The sequence below is a fragment of the Pelophylax lessonae genome, assembly GCF_965119305.1.
Source record: "Pelophylax lessonae genome assembly, chromosome: 7".
Classification (NCBI taxonomy): Eukaryota; Metazoa; Chordata; class Amphibia; order Anura; family Ranidae; genus Pelophylax; species Pelophylax lessonae.
In genome coordinates this window covers 220,396,589-220,420,796 of record NC_138774.1, presented here as the reverse complement: position 1 = coordinate 220,420,796, position 24,208 = coordinate 220,396,589, and the positions used below count along the sequence as shown (strand labels likewise).

Below are 24,208 nucleotides of genomic sequence, written 5' to 3'. Positions count from 1 at the left end.
AGACTAAACACAAGAGAAAGCTGACACTCCCGCCCACTGCTGCCCAATCAACTGCATCCAGGACATTTTCCGACCTTCAGCTGCACTAAACATATTAGTTGCGGTCAAGTACACTGCTCTATGTACACTACACATCCCATGGTCCCTAGTTCCATTGTGCCTTACTGCGGCCTGAGGGCCGAAATGCAGTCCTATGAAGCTTTTTGCACAGCCCTTGGGGCCCCTGGCCTGCGGACACTAATCTGTGTTTTCCTATTGCTTTGTTATAGTAGTGATATCTGGCAGTCTCCTATATTATGTCTCCTCCAGTTGTTGACGCCTTGAAGCATGTTCAATCTCTGACCATCTCTTGTATCATGTCTGCAGTCTCTGACCATCTCTTGTATCATGTCTGCAGTCTCTGACCATCTCTTGTATCATGTCTGTAGTCTCGGACCATCTCTTGTATCATGTCTGCAGTCTCTTACATCTCTTGTATCATGTCCGTAGTCTCTGACCATTTCTTGTATCATGTCCGTAGTCTCTGACCATCTCTTGTATCATGTCCGTAGTCTCTGACCATCTCTTGTATCATGTCCGTAGTCTCTGACCATCTCTTGTATCATGTCCGTAGTCTCTGACCATCTCTTGTATCATGTCTGTAGTCTCGGACCATCTCTCTTGTATCATGTCTGTAGTCTCTGACCATCTCTTGTATCATGCCCGTAGTCTCTGACCATCTCTTGTATCATGTCCGTAGTCTCTGGCCATCTCTTGTATCATGTCTGTAGTCTCTGACCATCTCTTGTATCATGTCCGTAGTCTCTGACCATCTCTTGTATCATGTCTGTAGTCTCGGACCATCTCTTGTATCATGTCTGTAGTCTCGGACCATCTCTTGTATCATGCCCGTAGTCTCTGACCATCTCTTGTATCAGGTCTGTAGTCTCTGACCATTTCTTGTATCAGGTCTGTAGTCTCTGACCATTTCTTGTATCATGCCCATAGTCCTGGACTATATTCTGTCTGCTGTCTCTGATATTAAATATACACTGGATTATTTGTGTGGCCCTTTGGTGATGTTTGGGGCCACACTTGAGGCCCCCCCATATCAACAATGCTGACCACCACTGCCCTAGTCCATCTTGGGAGCGAGCAAGAGAGGGTGGCTACATTCCTACATACAGTGGGACCAGGGAGATGGAATGTAGTTATACTCGTAACAGAAAATTGGATCACACGAGAAAAAAAAAAAGGAATTTGGAGATTTGGAGGAGGCTGAGATCAATAGAAGATCAGTAAACAGACAGTTTTGACCACTCTGTCCAAATTTCAGATGGGGTCCTGGACTCCCTATTCCCAAAAAGCTAACTCTGTAGAACAATATGGAAATGGGCCTTCAGATGGAAACCGGCTTTAAAGTAAACCGGTCATGAGAAAAAAATAATGCTTGAAGTGATAGATTGATGGTGCTAGAGCCTTAGTTGATATATTTTAGTACTATTGACAAATGCGTGCTACCGGTATCCCAATGGTGTCTAGGAAAAAGTGCGCTGCCCCATGAACCAAGAAACTGGAACAGTAACCTCAGACTATAGAAGTGATATTTAAAGTGGTTGTAAACCTCAGACATTAACCACTTGCCTACTGGGCACTTAAACCTCCCTTCTGCCCAGGCCAATTTTCAGCTTTCAGCGCTGTCGCACTTTGAATGACAATTGCGCGGTCATGCAACACTGTACCCAAATTACATTTTTATGATTTTTTTCAAACAAATAGAGCTTTCTTTTGGTGGAATTTAATCACTCCTGGGGTTTTTATTTTTTGCTGAACAAAAAAAACAAAAAACTGTTTTTATAGTTTGTTATAAAATTCTGCAAACAGGTAATTTTTCTCCTTCATTGATGTGCGCTGATGAGACGGCACTGAGGGGCCCTGATAGGCACTGGTAGGCTGCACTGATAGGCTGCACTGTTGGACACTGATAGGCTTCACTGATGGGTACTGATAAGGCGTCACTTATGGGTGGCACTGATGGGCAATGGTAGGCACTGGTAGGGGACACATATGATGGGGCACTGATAGGTGGCACTGGTGAGCACTGATAGGTAACACTGGTAGGTGGTGTTGGTGGGCACAAATTATCTCTCTCCTCTTCTGGACCGATGTACTTCTGACAGCAGCCGGCGATCGTTGTTTTTTTCTCCTCACACTGACAGTGTGAGGAGAAAAAAAACAGCTGATCGCCAACTGCTGTTTACTTTACATGATCAGCTGTCATTGGCTGACAGCTGATCACGTGGTAAGGGGGCGGGATCGCCCCCGATTTCCGATCTGGGATCAGGTGAGTCTCATGGACTCGCCAGTCACAGAGTGAGCCGGGCGTGCTCCGCAGGGAGCGAGCAGGCCACTCGTTGCTGATAGGACGTCAATGTACGCCCTCCCGGCAATTCTGGGCTGTAGCTGTCATTCGGCTATAGCGCGGACATCAAGTAGTTAAATATGAACAAAGCATATCCCTCTATAACAGTGGTCTCCAAACTGTGGCCCAGATTTGGCCCTTTGCTTGTCTTTATCCGGCCATTGGGACACTTTCCTCCCACTGATGCAAGACACTATTCCTTCCACTGACACCAACAATGGGGTATAATTCCGGTTATTGACATCAACAACGGGGCGCTATTCCTTCCACTGACACCAATGATGGGGTACTATTCCTCCCACTGACACCAATGATCGGGGCGCTATTCCTTCCACTGACACCAATGATGGGGCACTATTCCTCCCACTGACACCAATGATGGGGCATTATTCCTCCCACTGACACCAATGATGGGGCACTATTCCTCCCACTGACACCAATGATGGGGCACTATTCCTCCCACTGACACCAATGATGGGGCACTATTCCTCCCACTGACACCAATGATGGGGCACTATTGCTCCCACTGACACCAATGATGGGGCACTATTCCTCCCACTGACACCAATGATGGGGCACTATTCCTCCTACTGACACCAATGATGGGGCACTATTCCTCCCACTGACACCAATGATGGGGCACTATTCCTTCCACTGACACCAATGATGGGGCACTATTCCTCCTACTGACACCAATGATGGGGCACTGTAAAAGGTGTGTACATATAATATATCACATGCATACACTAACAGCGCTTAAGTTAAAATCACAAAGTCCATCGTGTGATAAATTGATCGAATATTATCCAGCTTGTTAACATCATCTGCAGGTGTCACAGTCCTATATGTGTATATTAAGTGCTCTGATGATAACAGAGTGAGGAGCCCCTTCACCACACCGGCATGCCCCCCCAAGCAGTGCCCACGTACCTCACTGAGGGGGAATATACGCCCAACTAGATGCGATCAGGATGGACTGCCTCACATGTGATAAGCCGGGAACTTCCCACAGGCACCGCTCACAATAGGACATAGAAAGACCAGGCCAATCTTACACCTTTTCAAGTACAGCTCCAGACTTCCTCCCGACTGCAGGCTAGATCACTCCATATGAGCCATATCATGCATGAATAAAAAAAGCGCTCATAGCGTAACTCTATCAAGCATGCGGAATTTATTAAATAACTCAAAGAATACACTCACAAACGAAGTATAAGCAAAGGCATCCAAAGTAAAAGCAGATCGGCAACAGTAAAAGCAACGGAGGGCCCTCCGTTGAAGTCAGCCAATGACGAAACGCGTTAGGGCGTGGACACGCGGTGACCATAGCAACCGGACGTCTGACGTCACGCCGAACCCGGAAGTCGGAACCCGGAGGTTACACGGTGTTTAGCCGCAACTTCGGCTCCACGAAGGGGACGGCTGGAGCCGTACAGGTAGTCCGGTCCGGGACAGCAATTCAATTTTATCTGCTTTTACTTTGGATGCCTTTGCTTATACTTCGTTTGTGAGTGTATTCTTTGAGTTATTTAATAAATTCCGCATGCTTGATAGAGTTACGCTATGAGCGCTTTTTTTATTCATGCATGATATGGCTCATATGGAGTGATCTAGCCTGCAGTCGGGAGGAAGTCTGGAGCTGTACTTGAAAAGGTGTAAGATTGGCCTGGTCTTTCTATGTCCTATTGTGAGCGGTGCCTGTGGGAAGTTCCCGGCTTATCACATGTGAGGCAGTCCATCCTGATCGCATCTAGTTGGGCGTATATTCCCCCTCAGTGAGGTACGTGGGCACTGCTTGGGGGGGCATGCCGGTGTGGTGAAGGGGCTCCTCACTCTGTTATCATCAGAGCACTTAATATACACATATAGGACTGTGACACCTGCAGATGATGTTAACAAGCTGGATAATATTCGATCAATTTATCACACGATGGACTTTGTGATTTTAACTTAAGCGCTGTTAGTGTATGCATGTGATATATTATATGTACACACCTTTTACAGTTTGATATATATATAACAGCAGCTGAGATCCGAGAGGTTTTAATATTAGTATTGGTGATTGTATTATCAATTTTAATTGATCTTAACAGTGACGGGTTTACCGCCCTATGTTTTTTGGCTATTTTATGTAGCTTAAGTACGTTAGCGCCGAGTGGGTGAGATTATTTGACACTCCCCTCTGGGGTAATTGTCTTATTGTTCTTACTCTTGTGTTTTAATGATGGGGCACTATTCCTCCCACTGACACCAATGATGGGGCACTATTCCTTCCACTGACACCAGTGATGGGGCACTCTATTCCTCCCACTGACACCAATGATGGGGCACTATTCCTCCCACTGACACCAACAATGGCACACTATTCCTCCCTATGGCAGAGCATTGCCCTGCCGGGGTCTAAAAAGAGGTTGTGACCCAGAATTCTCAACCAGACGGGATGGCTTTTCAGTTTCCTCAGTGTTTTCTAAAGTCTGTTTTGGGACCTGAAACCTGAAGATTTCTAAGTTATCCGGTGGGATGAAATCTCCAATCCTGGGTTCAGGTATTCAGAATAGCCAGCATAATAATTGGTCAGGTGTGTGCTGGGCTTTTAGTAGTAACCGGTGGTTCTAGGCTCCACCCCGGCAGACAGAAGGTCTGGTCCAGGAGTCAGGAGGGCTCCACCTAGGACAAAGGTTGGAGCCAGTGCAGCACAAGGCTGCTTGCTACACTCCCCCTAATTCCAAAGATGTATTGTTTACTCCCATTGATGCCAGGACAATTTCTACTCCCAATGTTCACAGTCCGGTCCCCCTAAAGTCTGCAGGAATATAAACTGGACCTTTGTTTAGAAAGTTTGGAGACCCTTGCTCTATAGTGTGTACTTGTCTCAATCCAGAGCACAAAGTGTAATTTCTGTCTGCTGCTTCGTTCCTCTGCTATCAGCATGAATTACTTCTGACAAGTTTTCCTGACACCAAGTGAAAAATGGTGACAGGGGAGGGACCTCCAGCTGATTGAGAGCCTCAGCTCTGTTCATGTGTGCTGTGTAAAGCATGGGGGGGGGGGTGTCCCTTCCCTCCAATCAGCTCTCAGAGCTCTTCTCAGTGAACTCTGCAGAGTATAACATTAGCACTCCGCCCCCTTTTTTTTGACAGCTCTGCAAGCTTTATACATTTTGGACTTTCAACGTATGTAGAGAAGAGAATACTGCAGATAGACAGGTACAACTTATGTAGGAGGATTTTTTTGAATCTCTGTGTATCGCCTAAGGCCAGTCACTACACTGGGTATTTGGAAGGGTTTACAACCACTTACAGTATCTCACAAAAGTGAGTACACCCCTCACAGTTTTTTGTAAATATTTTATTCTATCTTTTCATGTGACAACACTGAAGAAATTACACTTTGCTACAATGTTAAGTAGTGACTGAACAGTGTAAATTTGCTGTCCCTTCAGAATAACTCAACGCAAAACCATTAACGTCTAAACTGCTGACAACAAAAGTGAGTACACCCCTAAGTGAAAATTTCCAAATTGGGCCCAAAGTGTCAATATTTTGTGTGGCCACCATTATTTTCCAGCACTGACGTAACCCTTTTTGGGCATGGAGTTCACCAGAGCTTCACAGGTTGCCATTGGAGTCCTCTTCCACCCCTCCATGACGACATCACAGAGATGGTGGATGTTAGAGACCTTTGCGCTCACCAATGTGTGCTCTTGGCAAGGCTTTCTAAAAAATGTGCCACATCCCTAAAAGATAAGCCAAAAAATGTGTGGTTTCCCCTAGGGTGGGATTTTTAAGGCACAGCAAAAGAAATTGTTGGCAAAAAAAAATTGTAAGATTATTGAATTTTATTAGCATACAAAATATATGATAAACATTAAAAACATAGGCAAGCATAAGATATACACATAGTGTCAGAACCAACCACCCAGTCCAAAGTTGATACCCAACGCATTTCAAAGTCACTGCTTCTTCATCAGAGGTGACTTTGGTTGGTTTTCTGTTGGTATTAAATATAAATATACATGTGATGGTAGAACTTCACATTCAGTTTTCATAAATGTATAAAATATGACAGAAAATAATTGTACAATGTATCATGAATCAAGAAAGATTTGACTCACATGGTTGACTGCACATGGATAATGGATGCTTGCTCAAGTTGCGCTCTTCCACCTTCCATTTGAGAAAATGTGAGGGGTGTACTCACTTTTGTGAGATACCGTAAGGTCTAAAAAATCAAGTGTTCTAGTCCAAAATCAGGTTTTGTTCCAAGTGTGTGATTGGTGCTACAGCCAATTCCTTTCTGGGACCCCTTTAGTAGGGCTTACAAGGTATATTATCTGCTGGTGCTCAGCAGCTGGTGAATGCAGTTCTGAAGATGCTATTTTTTTGGCTGCCTTCTGAGCCACTGAGCTCAGTACAAGCATGCAGATCAGGAAAATACGAGAAAAGTCCTTATCTGTGAACTTTTTATAAGTCAAAGAACTATAGACAGAAGGTCAGCATGACAGCCAGGCTTTTTCAGAAGGAAGCCATGGCAGCTATGGGGCTTATATTCCATTTTTAATGAACTCCTCCACTTTGCCTAGTCATCCCCCAACAAATTTTCCATTTGAGACAACTTATGATGAGAAAGCAATACTATTTGAAACTGATGTAACTAGGTCGCCCTTGGAAACCTGATTTTCCTGTCTTCACTATAGAACAATGCAGGGGAAGAAAAATATTGTTAGCTTCGGGCAACACTTTTGTACTTGAAATCTTCATGTTCTTTGTTTTTCCAGGTTTGTGGCTCAGAGTATTGACAGTATGGCCACCAGGGGGCTAAATTTCCTATAGCAAAGGCTTCCCTTAATTTGTGTACGGAGGTTTGTTGGCCCAACTGGCTGTACACGTCACAACAGTTGCCTAGCAACAGCCCAAACAATCACACTGCTGGAGTCTCCAGATAGACAGGAGAGTGATCACAGATCTCTATTCTCTCCGAGACGTACACAGAGTGCCCTCAGGGGCTTTATAGCCTCATCTACCTGCTACAGGTGAGTGTCAGCACACAGGGCACATGGGATTCAGTTATCACCATCTACTATAGGTATTGTATAGGTGCCAGTATCATACTGCCATACCTCCCAACCTTCTGACATGGGGAAGACAAAAACTTTTTAGCTTGCTATTTCTTTTTTTAGGTTTTGAATCTACTTTGTTTTTTTTCCTTTAATGCATCTCAGTGCTTCGGATCGCCTGTTTTCAGCCACTTCCGGTCTACATGCACTCCAGGGGCATCTAAGACCCATTTAACCTAGGGCTCGGTTCACATTGGTGCAATGGAAGACATTGCATGTGATTCGCACCGCACTGCTGTGCAATTCCAATGCAGTGCCGGTTCACATTGGTGCGATGCGAGAACCCTGCGAATCCACTGTGGGTTCCCGCATCTCACCCGACTCGCAGGCAGTTCACACTGCCACATGCCATACAAAGTTAACCACTTAAGCCCCGGAAGATTTTACCCCCTTCCTGACCAGGCCCTATTTTGCGATTCGGCACTGCGTGACTTTAACGGACAATTGCGCGGTCGTGCGACGCTGTACCTAAACGAATTTGATGTCCTGTCTTTTGGTGGTATTTGATCACCTGATCGATTTTTTTTTTTTTTTTTTTTTTGATCATGCGCTATAAACAAAAGAGAGCGTCAATTTTAAAAAAATAACAATACAATATTTTTCACATTTTTTTATATGAAATTCCCCAAAAAAATGTAAAAATCAAAATTTTTTTAACATTTTTGGCCAATTTGTTTTCTGCTACATATGTTTGGTAAAAAAAATCACAAAAAGCGTATTTTGATTGGTTTGCGCAAAAGTTATTGCGTTTACTAACTAAGGGAAAGATTTTTGTCATTTTTGTTGTTTTTTTTTTTTAACGAGTAATGGCGGCGATCTGCGATTTTTGCGGGACTGCGACATTGCGGCGTACAGATCGGACCCTTGACTGACATTTTTGACACTTTTGGGGTTACCAGTGACATTACTACAGTAATCAGTGCTATACATATGCACTGTTACTGTAAAAATGACACTGGCAGGGATGGGGTTAACTTTATTGGAGAAGGAGGCGTTAAGTGTGTCCCTAGGGGCGTGATTCTTACTGTGCAGGGATGTGGCTGTTTGTGTAACAGCAGAGATCTACGATCCTAAATAGCAGGACCGTTTGACCTCTGCTGTTACACAGGGGAGAATGACAGGCGGCTTTGTTTACATTAGCCGCCTGCCTTTCTCCCTCTCCACCCGACGATCGCGAGTGACCGGTGGACATCGGGTCCGCCGGTCACTAGCGCGGAGGTGGCCGTGAACAAGCGGGGGCGGGAGCGCGCCTCCCGCGGCGCGCGCTCACCCCCTATTGGCCTACAGGCTAGTGACGTACCGGTACGTCACTTTACCTGCACGGGGCTGACCGCCGCAGTATATATACTTGCGGCGGTCGGCAAGTGGTTAATGACACCCCCAGATTAGTTTGCATATCGCAGTGTGAAATGTCAGTTCAGACAGGAATCGGACCACATAGGTGATCCGACTCTGGTGCGGACCATAAAAAGGGTCTTGCAGGAGTTTGGTCCAAATGGGATGTGAGTTCAGCCATACAATCTGGATGGCTGAGTTTGCATCGAACAGACATTGCGTGCCGGGGGGTTAACACTATAGCGATGTCATTTATCACATGTGATTCGCACAGCTCTGCAATCATGTGCGATGCGAACACCCATGCGATCCGATTCTGGTGCGGGCCAAAAAAGGGTCCTGCATGACTTTGGTCCGAATGCGATGCAAATTCAGCCATACAATCTGTATGGCTAAATTTGCATCGCACAGACATGCAGAGCCGTACAGTGCGAACCCGGCACGCAATGTCTGTGCGATGCAAACTCAGCCATACAGATTGTGAACTCACATTGCATTCGGACCAAACTCATGCAAGACCCTTTTTTTGGTCCGCACCAGAATCGGATCACCTATGCGATCCGATTCCTGTCTGAATTGACAGTTCGCACTGCGATATGCGAACCGATCTGGCGGTGTCATTAACTTTGACACTCCCAGCGGTTCGCATATGGCAGTGTGAACTGCTTGCGAGTCGGGTGCGATGCGGGAACCCGCAGTGGATTTGCAGGGTTTCCTGCTTCGCACCAATGTGAACCGAGCCGAAGTGTTTTGTTGTGCAATTCCTAAAGGACAGCAACACTCGAGATAAAAAGTTCCTTTATTTCCCAGTGGGTCAGCTCCCACTCCCACCAGGGCTTTCGGTTGGTTTTGCCTTAAAAAGTACACATGCTTCTATGGGGCAGATGTGTGCGTTTTTAGCCCTATAGATTGCGCATGTTTTTCAGGTGCTCTAATATAAGGCCCCATTCACACCTTGCGCAATCCAGGAATGTGCAAAAGAAAAACCACGCATCGCACTTGCAGTGCCATTGTTTGCTTGTTGCACCCCAAAATTGCAAAAATCGTGCAAAAATAAAAGCAGGTGTAGGAGCTTCTTTTGGTGCATGTGCGCAGGCAGGGCAGCCTATTCATATTCTGTCATGTAAAAAACATGCAAAGAAAACACATGGAAAAATGTGCGCTAATGTGACACGCAGGTGCGAATGGGGCCTAAGAGTCTATGGGGCTCCTGCACTACAATTAGCACGAAAAATGCATAGACAAATGCCCACGAAAAATGCCTCTAAGGCTGGGTTTACATATTTGCTGCAGTTTGGAGTCTGGTCTCCTGTGCGTTTCTGTTCACCAGTTCAGGTGCGATTCAGGTGCTAATTTTTCCTTAAATTCACACCTGAATCGGACCCAAAAATGCACAGGACCCTTTCTCAAAACTGCACTGCAGCCGCCCTGGACATGGGTGAACCAGATCCATTGAAAGCCGGTCACACTCACATTTTTTGAAAATTTGATGCCTTTAAAAACATCCAATTCGCATATATGTGAACCCAGCCTAACTCAAGGGTGGTTTTCTAATGGTGACCACAAGGGTCCATGTATTACCTGTGCAATGCGTGCTGAAATAGTCACTTGTAGTCTCCATCGGAAGTTTGTGTGACAACGCAGAAGCACAACAGGGAGAAGTGACAGAGTGTTGTCACCCTATAATAGAAAGTACCTGAACAGGGACATTTATTGTAGAATCGCCAGGTATTTTTTTAATGAAAGACGCTGTTCTAAAAATGTAGCTATTAAAAGTTCTGCTGGTTTGCTCCCTCCCCCAGCCTGCAGGTTTTTTTTTGGGGGGGGGGGGGGGGGAATGATTGCCAATTCTTATTGGTACCCACTCCCATTTCCACAATCCTCACCTAGGCAAAGATTGAGTTTCCTGCCTCACCCCCTGCTCTCCCACAGCTTCCTGGGAAGTGTTACGTCCTAGGAGGCTGAAGGGCCATTCAAAAAGCGCTGCACGAGCTCGCGCAGTGCATGTGCACTGCACGGCCAAACTGTATGGCTGAATTTGCATCACATATGGCCAAAAATGGTGCAGGACCCATTTTTGGTCCACACTGGAATCAGATCCAGGGCCGCTGTTAGAAAAGATGGGGCCCCATACAGCCCTCCTGACGGGGCCACCCCCCCCCAACCCCGCCTACATCCCCCCCCCCCCCGGTTTGCAGTGAAAAAGTAGCGCTCACTTTATCTTCCTACACCTCAAAAATTGAAAAAAAGTCCCTCCTCTGCTCCCACCTCCTGATAAGACCCAGGGTAATTTAAGCCTTGGTAAGCAAGTAGGAGTGAGGGTGTGGACTAGTAAAATCCATTTATTAATTTAGGCAGAAATGAACAATAAAACTTCCCTGGGACCCCCTTTTTAGCTGATGGGGTCTGGGCCCCCTGTTTAGATGATGGGGCCTGGGCGCAGTACAATAGGACTGGTTGCACTGCCTTATCAGTGGCCCTGATCGGATCACGTGGGTATTTACACCCATGTGAACCCATTCCTGCACCATTTGGCAGTTCGCAGTGCGATCTGTGAACCGATCTGGGGGTGTCAATTACTTTGTATTGACACCTGCAGCGGTTTGCAGAGGGCTGTGTGAAATGTCTGCCGAAGACATGCGATGCGGGAACCCGCACTGGAATCACGCTGGTTCCTGCATCGCAATAGTGTGAACCCAGTCTCAACCTTGAACCCCAACTGTCTGACCTCTCACACTGCACCTGAGAAGGCAGGGGATGATACGAGAGGTCTGGCATTTGACAGATCAGCAACTTAAAGATTGCAGGTGACCTCCAATCCTACAGCAGCCTTTCAAGGGTAATCTCTGTTAATATTTAGGCCATCATTTATCTATTCTTCTGAAAATGCTAGTACCCTGGCTCCTAAAGTTGATTATTTGCCTTTAGGGTTTCTGATTCACGCAGATCAGTAGTGCTGACTTTACTTGACTAATGAGTAATGGCTCTAGAGACAGCCAGGAAACTAGCCCAACACTGGGCTTCCAATGCAAGTGCCCCCTCTCTCCTGGAGGTTCCCCCAGTGTGTTTGCTATATGGAGGGCCGTCTTTAACATGGGTCAACAGGGGAAGCTGCCCCATGCTCAGTCATTGTTGTGGGGCCCAAAGCAGCTGAGCTGCCCCTTGAGCCTCTGCTTCCAGCGAATAGTTGATAGGGGGATTTGGCTATTACTCATGAGATAAGGGTGGAATTGAATGTTGGGGGTGCTGGTGATTGGTTGGGTGCTATGTCTGCAGCCTGTGTAGTGATTGGCCAGCTCGGTAAGGTAAATTTTGTCAGGGGAGAGAGTTTTCAGTCCTGTGCACAGTCGCACCAACAGCTCTCCCTCACCATGTTCGGCAAGCCGCAGACTATTGGCCCCCTGAAGAACCTTTATTGCTGAAGGGTTCAGGGGGGTGTGCCTGGTGTTCCCCTGACACCCTTTGGACACAAGCAAGGTGAAACCATTGGTGGGGTTTATGCAGGGGTCTGTGGTGGGAGGGGGTCCTGTGTAATCATGGGGGTAGTATGGAGTGGGGTCCTTTGTAATGATAGGGGTAGCGTAGAGTGGGGTCCTGTGCAAAAATTGGGGTAGTATGAGGGGGGGGGGGGTCCTGTTTAATAAGGAGGATAGTATGGAGGGGGGTCCTGTGTAAGGATAGGGGTAGTATGGAGGGGTGTCCGGTGTAATGATTAGGGCAGTATAGAGGGGGGGGGGGGGTCCTGTGTAATGATTGGGGGTAGTATGGGGAAGGGGGGGGCCCTATATAATGATTGGGTTAGTATGGGGGGGGGGTCCTGTGTAATGATGGGGTAGTATGGAGGGGGGTCCTGTGTAATAATAGGGGTAGTGCAGAGTGGGGTCCTGTGTAATAATTGGGGTAGTATGGAGAAGGGGTCCTGTGTAATGATTGGGGGTAGTATGAGGAAGGGGGGGCCCTATATAATGATTGGGTTAGTATGGGGGGGGGGTCCTGTGTAATGATGGGGGTAGTACGGAGGGGGGTCCTGTGTAATAATAGGGGTAGTGCAGAGTGGGGTCCTGTGTAATAATTGGGGTAGTATGGAGGAGGGGTCCTGTGTAATGATAGGGGTAGCGTAGAGTGGGTTCCTGTGCAATAATTGGGGTAGTATGGGGGGGGGGGTCCTGTGTAATAAGGAGGATAGTATGGAGGGGGGTCCGGTGTAATGATTAGGGGGTCCTGTGTAATGATGAGGATAGTATGGAGGGGGGTCCTGTGTAAGGATAGGGGTAGTATGGAGGGGTGTCCTGTGTAATGATTGGGGCAGTGTAGAGGGGGGGTCCTGTGTAATGATTGGGGGTAGTATGGGGAAGGGGGGCCCTGTATAATGATTGAGTTAGTATGGGGGGTGGGTCCTGTGTAACAATGGGGGTAGTATGGGGGGGGAGGAGGGGTTCTGTGCAATGATGGGGGTAGTACAGGGCCCCATGATGACACCATATACTCTCTGTATGTACCCGGTCTTCTGAGATGCATGACACTGGAAGTCATTCAATCCCAGATGAGTGAGGACATCTTGTAAAAGAAAAGTATTGCAGAGGACAGCGCTGGATTGAAAGTGAGCACTGTAGCTGAAACTGCTTTTTTTGCTTTTTTAATACTGCTGGAAGGAGCAATTTAAAAAAAGAAAATGAGCCGTGAGTTTTGTCTTTAAGACGAAACCCAGCAATCTGATGCTGTTCCCTGCAATACTTCTTTTCTGACACAAGATGTCCTCAGTCTTCCAGGTCATAGAACTCCCAGTGTGACTCTGTGAACCAGAAAGACTGATGACATCTTGTGACAGACAAGAGGTATTGCAGAGGACAGTGCCTGATTGAAGGTGAGTATTGCAGCCTGAGGTTTAACTTGATTTATTTATTACAGGTATTTATATAGCGCCATCAATTTACACAGCTCTTTACATATTTTATCACTATTTAATACTGCAAGGTGCAGCCTTCATAACTTTTATGTTATTTTTTGTAGTTAAGAAGCTCTTCGGTTGATTAGAGACTGGGTGGGCAAGGAGGAAAGTGCCAAAAGCAGAATGCATAAAGTCCAGATGACATTTTCTTCAGACTCTTGGGTCATAAAAAGCCAACTATTTGGGGGGGGGGGAGGGTAAAATCAGTATACAGTATTGACTTGGCATAAAAATATTAAATGTGTAGAAATGCACATGTAAACTGAATGTAAAAAGTTACAGTAGATAGAATGAAAATGATTATAAAGAGGTACTGTTACTTTTTAATCTACATGTTACTTAGATATTCTTAGAATATACTGTATCTTGTTCATATTGCTATAGGAGTCACGTCTGGACTCTGGTGCCTGGGATCACTATGGTGTGTCTTTATCTGTCTGGAGTTCAACTCTATAAAAAAATAAATCCATAAATAAATATGTTTTTTCCCTGGAGTTGGGCTTTAACCACTTGCCGACCGTCAGCAGTACAAATACAAGTCAGCTATGTCCCACAAAAAAATGTAATTGTACATAGTTTCGGAGCGCCGCTAGTGGGGGCTCGCGCGCCTGCGCCGATTGGCTGCAGGGGAAGCCAATCAGCAGGTCTGGCAGCTGCGATTGCTGCCGGGCACCCGCAATCGCTCCTCGTAGACAGAAATGGCGGTCTGCCGCTGTAAACAAGGCAGACCACTGTTCTGTCAGTAATGAACACAGGGATCCTGTGTTCCTACTATTTAGGAAAACGGATCTCTGTGTTCATGCAGAAAGCTCATCCCACATACAGTTAGAAAGCACCCCATAGGGACACATTTAACCCTTTGATTGCTCCTGGTGTTAACCACTTTGCGCCTGTGATCCTTCTATATAGGATCACATGTCTCTATGGTCATTTCACAAGCCACGCCCCCCCCCCACAGTTAGAATCACTCCCCTAGGCTCACATTTAACCCCTTGATCACCAACAACGTTAACCCCTTCCCTGCCAGTGTCATTAGTACAGTAACAATGCATATTTTTAGCACTGATTACTGTAGTAATGTCACTGGTCCCCCCAAAAGTGTCAAAAATGTCAGTTAAGTGTCTGATCTGTCTGCCGAAATGTCGCAGTCCCGCTAAAAATCACTGATCGCCACCATTACTAGTAAAAAAAATAAATAAAAATGACAAATATTTCCCCTAGTTTGTAGATGCTATTAACTTTTGCGCAAACCAATCAATATTCACTTATTGGGATTTTTTTTTTCCAAAAATATGTAGCAGAATACAAATTGGCCTAAAATAATGAAACAATTTGATTTTTAATTTTTTTTTTTTTTTTATTGGGAATGTTATATAGCAGAATGTAAAAAATGTTTTTTTTCAGAATTGTGGATATTTTTTTGTGTATAGCGCAAAAAAAAAAAAAAAAAATTGCAGAGGTGATCAAATACCATCAAACGAAAGCTCTATTTTTGGGGGAAAAAAGGACATCACTTGTGTTTGGGTACAGTGTTAATTAAAATATTGCATATAGATGGGCTGGTCATAAAGGTGGAAGACCTTCCGGTCCAGAAGTGGTTACTTATGTACAGATTTCATCTACAGAGTGAAAGAACAATGGAAGTCTCCATGAGTGAAGTCAGACAGAGCCTGAACACCCTGGAGCAGCGTACCAAGCTCCTAGAGCAACAACAGGTGACTTTCATTCATGCATTGGAGCGGACACGGGAAAGCGCCCATGACACAATCAAACCAGTGAAGACCCTGGCACAGGTACAGATTTGGTAACAGTTTTTATTTTTTCATTGGTGTTAAATCCGCTTTAAGATTTTTTTTTTTTTTGACAATGCAGGCATTTTCATTTTATTCAGATTTTTTTTGTAAGGGTCAATACATTAAAGTGGTAGTAAACCCTCTCATATACAGAAATGAAACCAATCCTCCTACATAAGTAAGTCCTCTCTTCTCTGCAACCATTCAAAGTGCTGAACTTGTAAAGCTTTTCTTATAGCTCAGAAAAAAGGGGGCGGAGAGGTGACAGTACACACTGCAGAGCTCAGTGAGGAGAGCTATGAGAGCTGATTGGAGGGAAGGGACACACCCCCTTCATAGAGCACACAGGAACAGAGGCTGTCAATCAGCTGAAGATCATCTCCTGTCACCATTTTTCTCTTGGTGTCAGGAAAACTTCATGCTGATAGCAGAAAAACAAAGCAGCAGACCGAAATGACACCTGGGGTTTATTTACTAAGACTAGAGAGGGCAGAGTTTGTCACAATTCTGCAGAGAAACCAATCGGCTTCCAGGTTTAATCGCTAAAGCTTAATTGAAGAAGCTGAGGTTAGAAGTTGATTGGTTTCTCTGCAAAATTGTGACTAATTTTGCCCTCTCTAGCTTTAGTAAATCTCCCCCTTAGTGCTCTGGATTGAAACAAGTACACCAGTGGTCCTCAACCCTGGTCCTCGGGGCCCACTAACAGGCCAGGTTTGCAAGATAACTAAATTACATCACAGGTGATCTCATTTGCTTCTCAGTGATTGCAGTATTCTAGTCTGCATCCCCCAAGGTAATACTTAAAATCTGGCCTGTTAGTGGGTCCCGAGGACCGGATTTGAGAACCACTGGTATAGAGGGATATGCTTTGTTCATATTTCATGTCTGAGGTTTACAACCACTTTAACTGCTTGCTAAACAGCCACCGTAGTTTTACTGCAGCAGGTCGGCTCTGTCCCGTAAAACGGCCAGGGGGGGGGGGGGGCACCTCTCCCGCCACCCATATAAGTGATCCCGCAGCGATTCTGCCGCTGGGACCAGCCTTATGTTAAAGCGGACTGCCTGCAGTTTAAAAAAATACCGGGGTTATGGCAGCTATCTGCTGCCATAACCCCGGTATTTAACGTCAAAGTAGCGCCGTAAATACACGGTGGGCGGTCCGTGCCATAGGTAGGGTGGCAGTAAGAGCAGTATAGGGGACTAAGTGGCCACATTTCTTGTTGGTAATGCTTCTATTTAATGGAATTTACAGGTACGCGACTACTTGGACAATCATTGCAACAACACTACGGATCAGCATGTTCTCGCTCTGTTTTTGGATGTCTGCGCGGAACTGGGCGAGTTTTGTATCCAGCTGGAATCTCTGCAGAAGGACACAGAAACCGAAATTGAGATCATAGAGCAAACCATTACTCTTCTCAATCCAACCAATGACCTGTCTACTCTGAGAGTCAAGTAAGTGCACAGAATGAAACGCCAGGCCTTAAACCCTACCTCAATTAACCACTTTACCACCGGAGGATTTTCCTGCTTTACGTCCAGGCCACTTTTTGCAACTTGGCACTGCGCGAATTTAACTGACAATTGCGCGGTCATGCAACGCCGTACCCAAACAAAATTTACGTCCTTTTTTTTCCCACAAACAGAGCTTCCCTTTGGTGGTATTTCATCACCTCTGCGCTTTTCATTTTTTGCGATAATAAAAAAAGAGCGAAAATTTTGCGAAAAAATTGACATTTTCTACTTTGGCAGTTAAAAAATATTCAATTTCTGCCATATATTTAGGCCAAAATATATTTAGCTACATGTCTTTGACAAAAAAAATTCTCAGTGAGCGTATTGTTAACCGCTTTAAGACCGGAAAGATTTTACCCCCTTCCTGACCAGGCTATATTTTGCGATTCGGCACTGCGTTACTTTAATGGACAATTGCGCGGTCGTGCGACGCTGTACCCAAATTAAATTTATGTCCTTTTTTTTCCTCCCCACAAATAGAGCTTTCTTTTGGTGGTATTTGATCACCTGTGCGATTTTTAATTTTTGAAAAAAAGAGCGACAATTGTGAAAAAAACTATTTTTTACATTCTGATATATAACATTCCCAAAGAAAATTTATAAATCAAAATTTTTTAACATTTTAGGCCAGTTTTTCTGCTACATATTTTTGGTAAAAAAAATCACAATGAGCGTATTTTGATTGGTTTGCGCAAAAGTTATCGCGTTTACTAACTACGGGAAAGATTTGTCATTTTTGTTTATTTTTTTTTACTAGTAATCGCAGATCGCTGCCATATTTTTTTTTTTTTTTTTGCGGGACTGCGACATTGTGGCGGACAGATCGGACCCTTGACTGACATTTTTGATACTTTTGGGGGGACCAGTGACATTACTACAGTAATCAGTGCTATAAATATGCACTGTTACTGTAAAAATTACACTGGCAGGGAAGGGGTTAACTTTATTGGTGATCAAGGGGTAAATGTATGCCTCATGCTTACTGACGTGTGTGGGGGGAGGGGATTGTGTGACACAGGCACAGATCGCAGGTTCAGCTATGCTGAATCCTGTAATCTGTCACTGTCTGTCACAGAGGAGATCCGCCCGCTTTGTTTACACAAGCGGGCGGATTTCCTCACTCGATCCCTGACGATCGGGGAAGAGGGGCGGTGATCACCGCCTCTTCTCCCCTGGCCCAACTCCCGCTGTGTCTGAATACAGTGGGAGCGAGCCTCCGGCGGCTCGCGCCGAGAGGGGGCGTTATCCAACGACGTAGGTCTACGTCGCTGGACGATAACGAGCCACTTTGCCACAGTACCAGCTCAATGAGCGATCGGCAAGTGGTTACGTTTCATTTGCTACAGAACGGCAATATTTTTGTAAACCCTTCCATATACCCAATGAAGCAGCTGGCCTCGGGTAATACACAGAGATGAAACCAATCCTCCTGCATAAGTTGTACCTGTTTATCTGCAATCTTCTCTTCTCTACATCTTTTCAAAGTACAGAATTTATAAAGCTGGTCTGAGCTGTCAGAAAAAAGGGGACAGAAATGAGAATTACACACTGCAGAGCTTAGTGAGAACGCTGAGAGCTGATTGGAGGGAAGCGACACACCCCCTTCACACAGCACACAGAGTTGAGGCTGTCAATCACAGGCTGTGTGCTGGAGCTCCTTCCCTTGTCACCATTTTTCTCTTGGGGTCAGGAAATCTTGTCGGAAGTGATTCATGCTGATAGCAGAAAAAACAAAGCTAGCAGACAGAAATGGCACTTGGTGCTCTTGACTGAGACAAGTACACACTATAAAGGGATATGCTTTTTCTTATTTCATGTCTGAGATTTGCAACCACTTTAACCTTTGCTGCTTCTTGGTGCCGCTGATCTCCTGCAGCCTCTTTAAAGCCACTTTTTGTCTACATGGGACTCCAACAAAGGCTGCATGGCATTTCTCAGGGTGGCTTTACTGATGGTGACAAAGTGGGCCATGCCTGTGTAATGTGTGTTGATGCAACATTTGTAGTCTCAATCAGTAGTCCTGGACACAGCTCATTCTTCTCTTCCCTCTAAATGAATAAGGGGGTCCAAACATATAATTTTTTTTCTTTATGAGACAGGGGCCCTTTGCTGACTTTGTTTGCTACTGGTGCAACCCAGGTGTAATTTTTAATTTTGTCTGGAGCATATATTCTTCCTCTCACGTGGGTGTATGGAAGAATCGGACATACAGTGAGAGTCAGGACAAGGGGTGGGCAGGAGGGGTGGCATGGTGTAGTGTAGGGATGGGGGCGCCTTCCTCTTGGTACAAGGCTAGGCAGTTTTGGCATCTTTTTCCTGGGCTCTGGCTTGACCTTGTCCCAGCACTGCATACTCCAGGCAGTGTAATCGGTGAGGTCCAATTCATTATCCAGTTACGGACCGCCCACCGTATATATACTGCGGGCAGGCGGTCCGGCTGTGCAAAATTACATACATGTACATGATTTTGTGCAAGTGATGTAGGGGGGCGCGCGCCACAGCGGGAGGCACTCAGCGGGTCCGACAGCCACCAGGACCCACCGATCGTTTGGAGGAATGACAGAACGGTGGTCTGCCCATGTAAACAAGGTTCTGTCAGGGAGAAAAAAAGATCTTGTGTTTCAACTAAGCTAAGCTGGGACACAGATCTCTCTTTTCCTCCAGTGCATCTACCCCCCCCCCTCCACCCCCACCTCCCCACAGTTAGCACTCCCTAGGAGCACACTTAACCCCTTCTCTGCCAGTGTCATTTATACAGTGACAGTGCATTTTTTTTAAAGCACTGATCACTGTATTTGTGTCACTGGTCCCCAAAAGGTGTCACTTAGTGTCTGATTTGTCCACCGCGATGTCACAGTTCCGCTAAAAATCGCTGATCACCGCCATTACTAGTAAAAACAATAAAAAAAAAAAGTCAATAGTTTTGTAGACGCTATAACTTTTGCGCAAACCAATCAATATACACTTATTAGGATTTCTTTACCAAAAACATGTAGCAAAATTCATATTGGCCTAAATCAATGAAATATTTAGATTATAAAAAAAATGATTGGGTATGTTTTATAGCCGAAAGTAAAAAAAAAATAATTGGATTTTTGATTTACCGTAAAATCCATTTCTCTAATGAACAGAATAGAACGATATCGGTTCTATAGAAAATATATAATATAAAGAGTGGGGGAGAGAGGGTGCCAAAGATCTCTCAAATCCACAGGATGAAAGAGGCTCATATATCTCCCTATGGCAATGAGATTTTAAAAGCTGTGAAGATGTCTTCAAATATCGTACAACATACTTTTGATAAAAGAAATACAACTTTATTGAATCCATCAAGATAAGGAGTAAAAACACAATATGCAAATATAAAAATTTAAAATTTGACATCCATAAGATCGTGGTCATATGCATGAATAGAAACAGAGAACTTGGCAAGTCCTACGCGTTTCGCTGAGCAGTTAGGCTCCCATTGTAGCTTCTTCAGGGGCCAAGTTCAATGTTCATACAACTGTTTCTAAAAGCTACATTGGAAATTTTTGTGAAGAAGAACACAGGTAATGCACACCATCATCATACAAATTATTATTATTATACAGGATTTATATAGCGCCAACAGTTTGCGCAACGCTTTACAATGTGAGGGGAAGACATTACAGTTCAAAACAAGAGGAACTAGAGGGCCCTGCTCGTTAGAGCTCACAATCTAGAAGAGACCGTGTATATATACAGATCACTTCTTTACAAAGATTTATCATGCTTTCCCCTCTTAAACAGAGCATGCCAGGCATAATAGGATAGACATCCTATTCCTTATCTTGATGGATTCAATAAAGTTGTAATTCTTTCATCAAAAGTATGTTGTACAATATTTGAAGACATCTTCACAGCCTTTAAATTCCCATTCCCATAGGGAGATATGTGAGCCAAACTCTTTCATCCTGTGGATTTGAGAGATCTTTGGCACCCTCTCTCCCGCACTCTTTATATTATCCATGCCTCTGATGTTCATTGATGGCTCCAGATTCTTCTTGACCGTAGAGTTATGCTGCCCTCTACAGGAATAGGACACTAGGCAGAAAAAAGCTTGACTACGCCTATGGGCAGTCCTAGGGGGTATACACCCACTCTCTGCTATAGGTACTCAGCTTTGCCGCTTATGGGCAGTCCTAGGGGGTATACACCCACTCTCAGCTATAGGTACTCAGCTTTGTTACAAGCAATGTCAGAAGAATTACTACTCCACAGAGGGGGAGTGCTGTGTCCGTCAATGAACATCAAAGAAATGGATTTCACGGTAAGTCAAAAATCCCATTATCTCTTTTGTTCATTGACGGACACAACTGATTCTTCTTAACCACTGGGATGTCCCAAAGCACTGTTAAACATGAGGGGTGGGAAATCATCAGAAGAAAAATTCCCAAGGCCAACCCGGTAACATAAGAAAAGAGGAAAAAACTTCCATTTCAAAATGAAAAAATTGGCCAGGACCAGAGATCCCAGCAAGGAACTAGGTCCTTACTCCTGACTAGGCAGAAAAAAAAAACTGAGTGCCTATAGCTGAGAGTGGGTGTATACCCCCTGGGACTGCCCATAGGCTTTATCCTGCCTAGTGTCCTACTCCTGTAGGGGGCAATATAACCCAATGGTTAAGAAGAATCAGGAGCTGTGTCCGTTAATGAACAAAAGAAAAATATTGTTTTGTTTTTTTTTTTTGTTTTTTTTTAATTGTGGTTCTTTTTTTGTTTATAGTGCAAAAAATAAAAACCACCAAAAGAAAGCTCTATTAGTGGGGGGGGGGGGGGGAGACATCAATTTTATTTAGGTACAGCGTCACACAACCGCACAATCGTCAGTTAAACTATTGCAAAAAATTGCCTGGTCAGGAAGGGGATAAAACCTTCGTGAGCTGAAGTGGTTAATACATTTTTTATGTTTCTAGGTATCCTCACGATGTTTTAAATCATCTCAGCTGTGACGAAGTGCTTAACTTCTATGGCGGGGTCGTGAGCATTGTTCCCATTGTGCTGGACAACATCCGTGAGGCTGTGACGAGGCTGGAGAAAGCCCAACCAGTGGGGGAAGACTCTGAGAGCTTGGACAGGCTTGAAGCTATTCAGAAGAACAGACACGATCAACGTAAGGCAGGAAACCAAGTTGTGATAAAAAACACGGGGGTTCAGACCAGGCTCAGTCAGGGAAACGCCTCTGCCCGCTCAGTAAAAAGAAGGAAAGGCTATCCACCATCATTCAAACCACCCTGGAGGCCTTCTGGCCGCTACCATACCGCCTAAACTGGTAATATACCACCTAAACTGGTAATATACCACCTAAACTGGTAATGGTCATCCCTCCACAGGTGGTTTTAAGAGAAAGCAGTTACAAAAAATACAAAACATAAATTTCCTTATTTCTCTAATAGATAAAGCAGCCCCCTATAACAAAGATCCTCAAACTACGGCCCTCCAGCTGTTGCGGAATTACACCTCCCATGAGGCATTGTAAAACTATGATATTCACAGACATGACCAGACATAATTTGTAGTTCCTGAACAACTGGAGGGTCATAGTTTGAAGACCCCTGTCCTATAAGCTCTATCACATAGTCCTGCCTTGTTAATATTACCCTTAGGCCACGTTCACATTGGTCCGGTTTGACATGTCAAATCAGAGCCAATTGCCGGCAATGGCACCATGCATATCGGTGCATTTCCATAGCCAGCTGTAGAGGAACCCACACAGATGTCTGTGCAATCAATCCAAAAGTCATACTGAAATGCCGGTGTTCTATCAGAATTCCCTACCTACGTCATTTCCGGTGCGGGTTCATCATGCACCAGCTGTAGCCGTGTCACACGTCCTACTGCGCATGCGCGGAATAGGTAGGGAATTTTTATATCGTAAGGGGTGAGGCACAAGTCCTACTGCGCATGCGCACCAACGGATCGGGCAGCGGCATCTATTATAACAAACTTACATCCGATCTCCATGGCCCACACTGCGCCAAGCCGACAATGGGACAATCCTATTCCATACCCACGCGCCCACTGTCGGGTTGGCGCAGTGTGGGGCATGGAGATTGGATTGTCGGGTCGGTGCAGTGTCGGCTCGGCACAGTGTCGGGTCAGCGCAGTGTGGGCCATGGAGATTGGATGTAAAGCCCCGTACACACGTACCGATCGTCGGCCGAACGATCGGCCGTCTTTTGTCCAGGGCTGTTGTGTGTTGAAAACTGCAAAAGACTGCACACGAATTTTGTCGGCCAACAACAGCCGACTGCAGAAGTGATGTCATGTGATGTTAACTTTCCTGGTCTTTTTTCTTTTCTGAGCATGCCCAGTCTTGCAAATCTGCTGTCGGTCGGCCGAATTCTGTACTGACGAACAATCGGCCGTTCTGGTGTTGGCCAACAAAAATTTTAATGCTTGCACGACAGATTCTTTTCGACCGAAAGTGCGCTGTCGGCAGCATCATACTAACAAGCCTACAATCGGCCGATCGGTCGTCGGCCGAATCTTTACGGCCGACAATCGGTACGTGTGTACAGGCCTTAAGTTTGTATAAGAGATCCCGCTGCCCAACCCCTTGGTGTGCATGCATACTAGGACTTTTGCCTGACCCCTTACGATGTTATCAAAATTCCCTACCTATTCTGCGGATGTGTGACGCGGCTACAAGCTGCTGCATGATGAATCCACAGCTGATCTCAACCGGAAATTACGTAGGTAGGGAAATCTGATAGAACACCGGCTTGAAATCGTGTGAGTTCAGCTGAACTTGCTTGATTTCAAAACAGCCTCAGTGTGAACCTTGGCTAAAAGTCTTTCAAGGTGAAGCCACTTTCCAGGATCACTATCCTTCCTAAATTCCAATAGGCCTCATGAATGCAGGGCATAAAAAAAATGCCGCTTTTACTAAAGTATTTAAACAGCATTTTATTGCTGAGAACTTACTCAAATGTTACATAATAAAACCAAAACAGTGTTGAGTGGAGCAAATCCACTTCCTCACTTTCATTCTGCAGAGCCGGGTTCACATAGGTGCTGCTGCGGTTCGCAGTGCGGGGCGATTCAGGGGTGAATTTTTTTTGCCCGATTTCGTACCCG

The 24,208-nt window shown here is 45.2% G+C and overlaps 1 protein-coding gene across 1 annotated transcript in view; it reads left to right on the top strand.

Moving 5' to 3' along the window:
• Positions 1 to 22,396, top strand: part of SPACA9 (sperm acrosome associated 9) — a gene marked incomplete at its 3' end in the record, with an annotated part of 375,668 nt that extends 353,272 nt beyond the window's left edge. The window contains exons 4-7 of the mRNA XM_082264224.1: positions 7,179 to 7,433; positions 15,413 to 15,593; positions 16,846 to 17,048; positions 22,045 to 22,396. Of these exons, the coding sequence (XP_082120350.1) occupies positions 15,438 to 15,593; positions 16,846 to 17,048; positions 22,045 to 22,396 (711 nt within the window). The 5' untranslated portion in view covers positions 7,179 to 7,433; positions 15,413 to 15,437. The remainder of the gene's footprint in view (positions 1 to 7,178; positions 7,434 to 15,412; positions 15,594 to 16,845; positions 17,049 to 22,044) is intronic.
• Between the last annotated feature and the right edge of the window lie 1,812 nt (positions 22,397 to 24,208).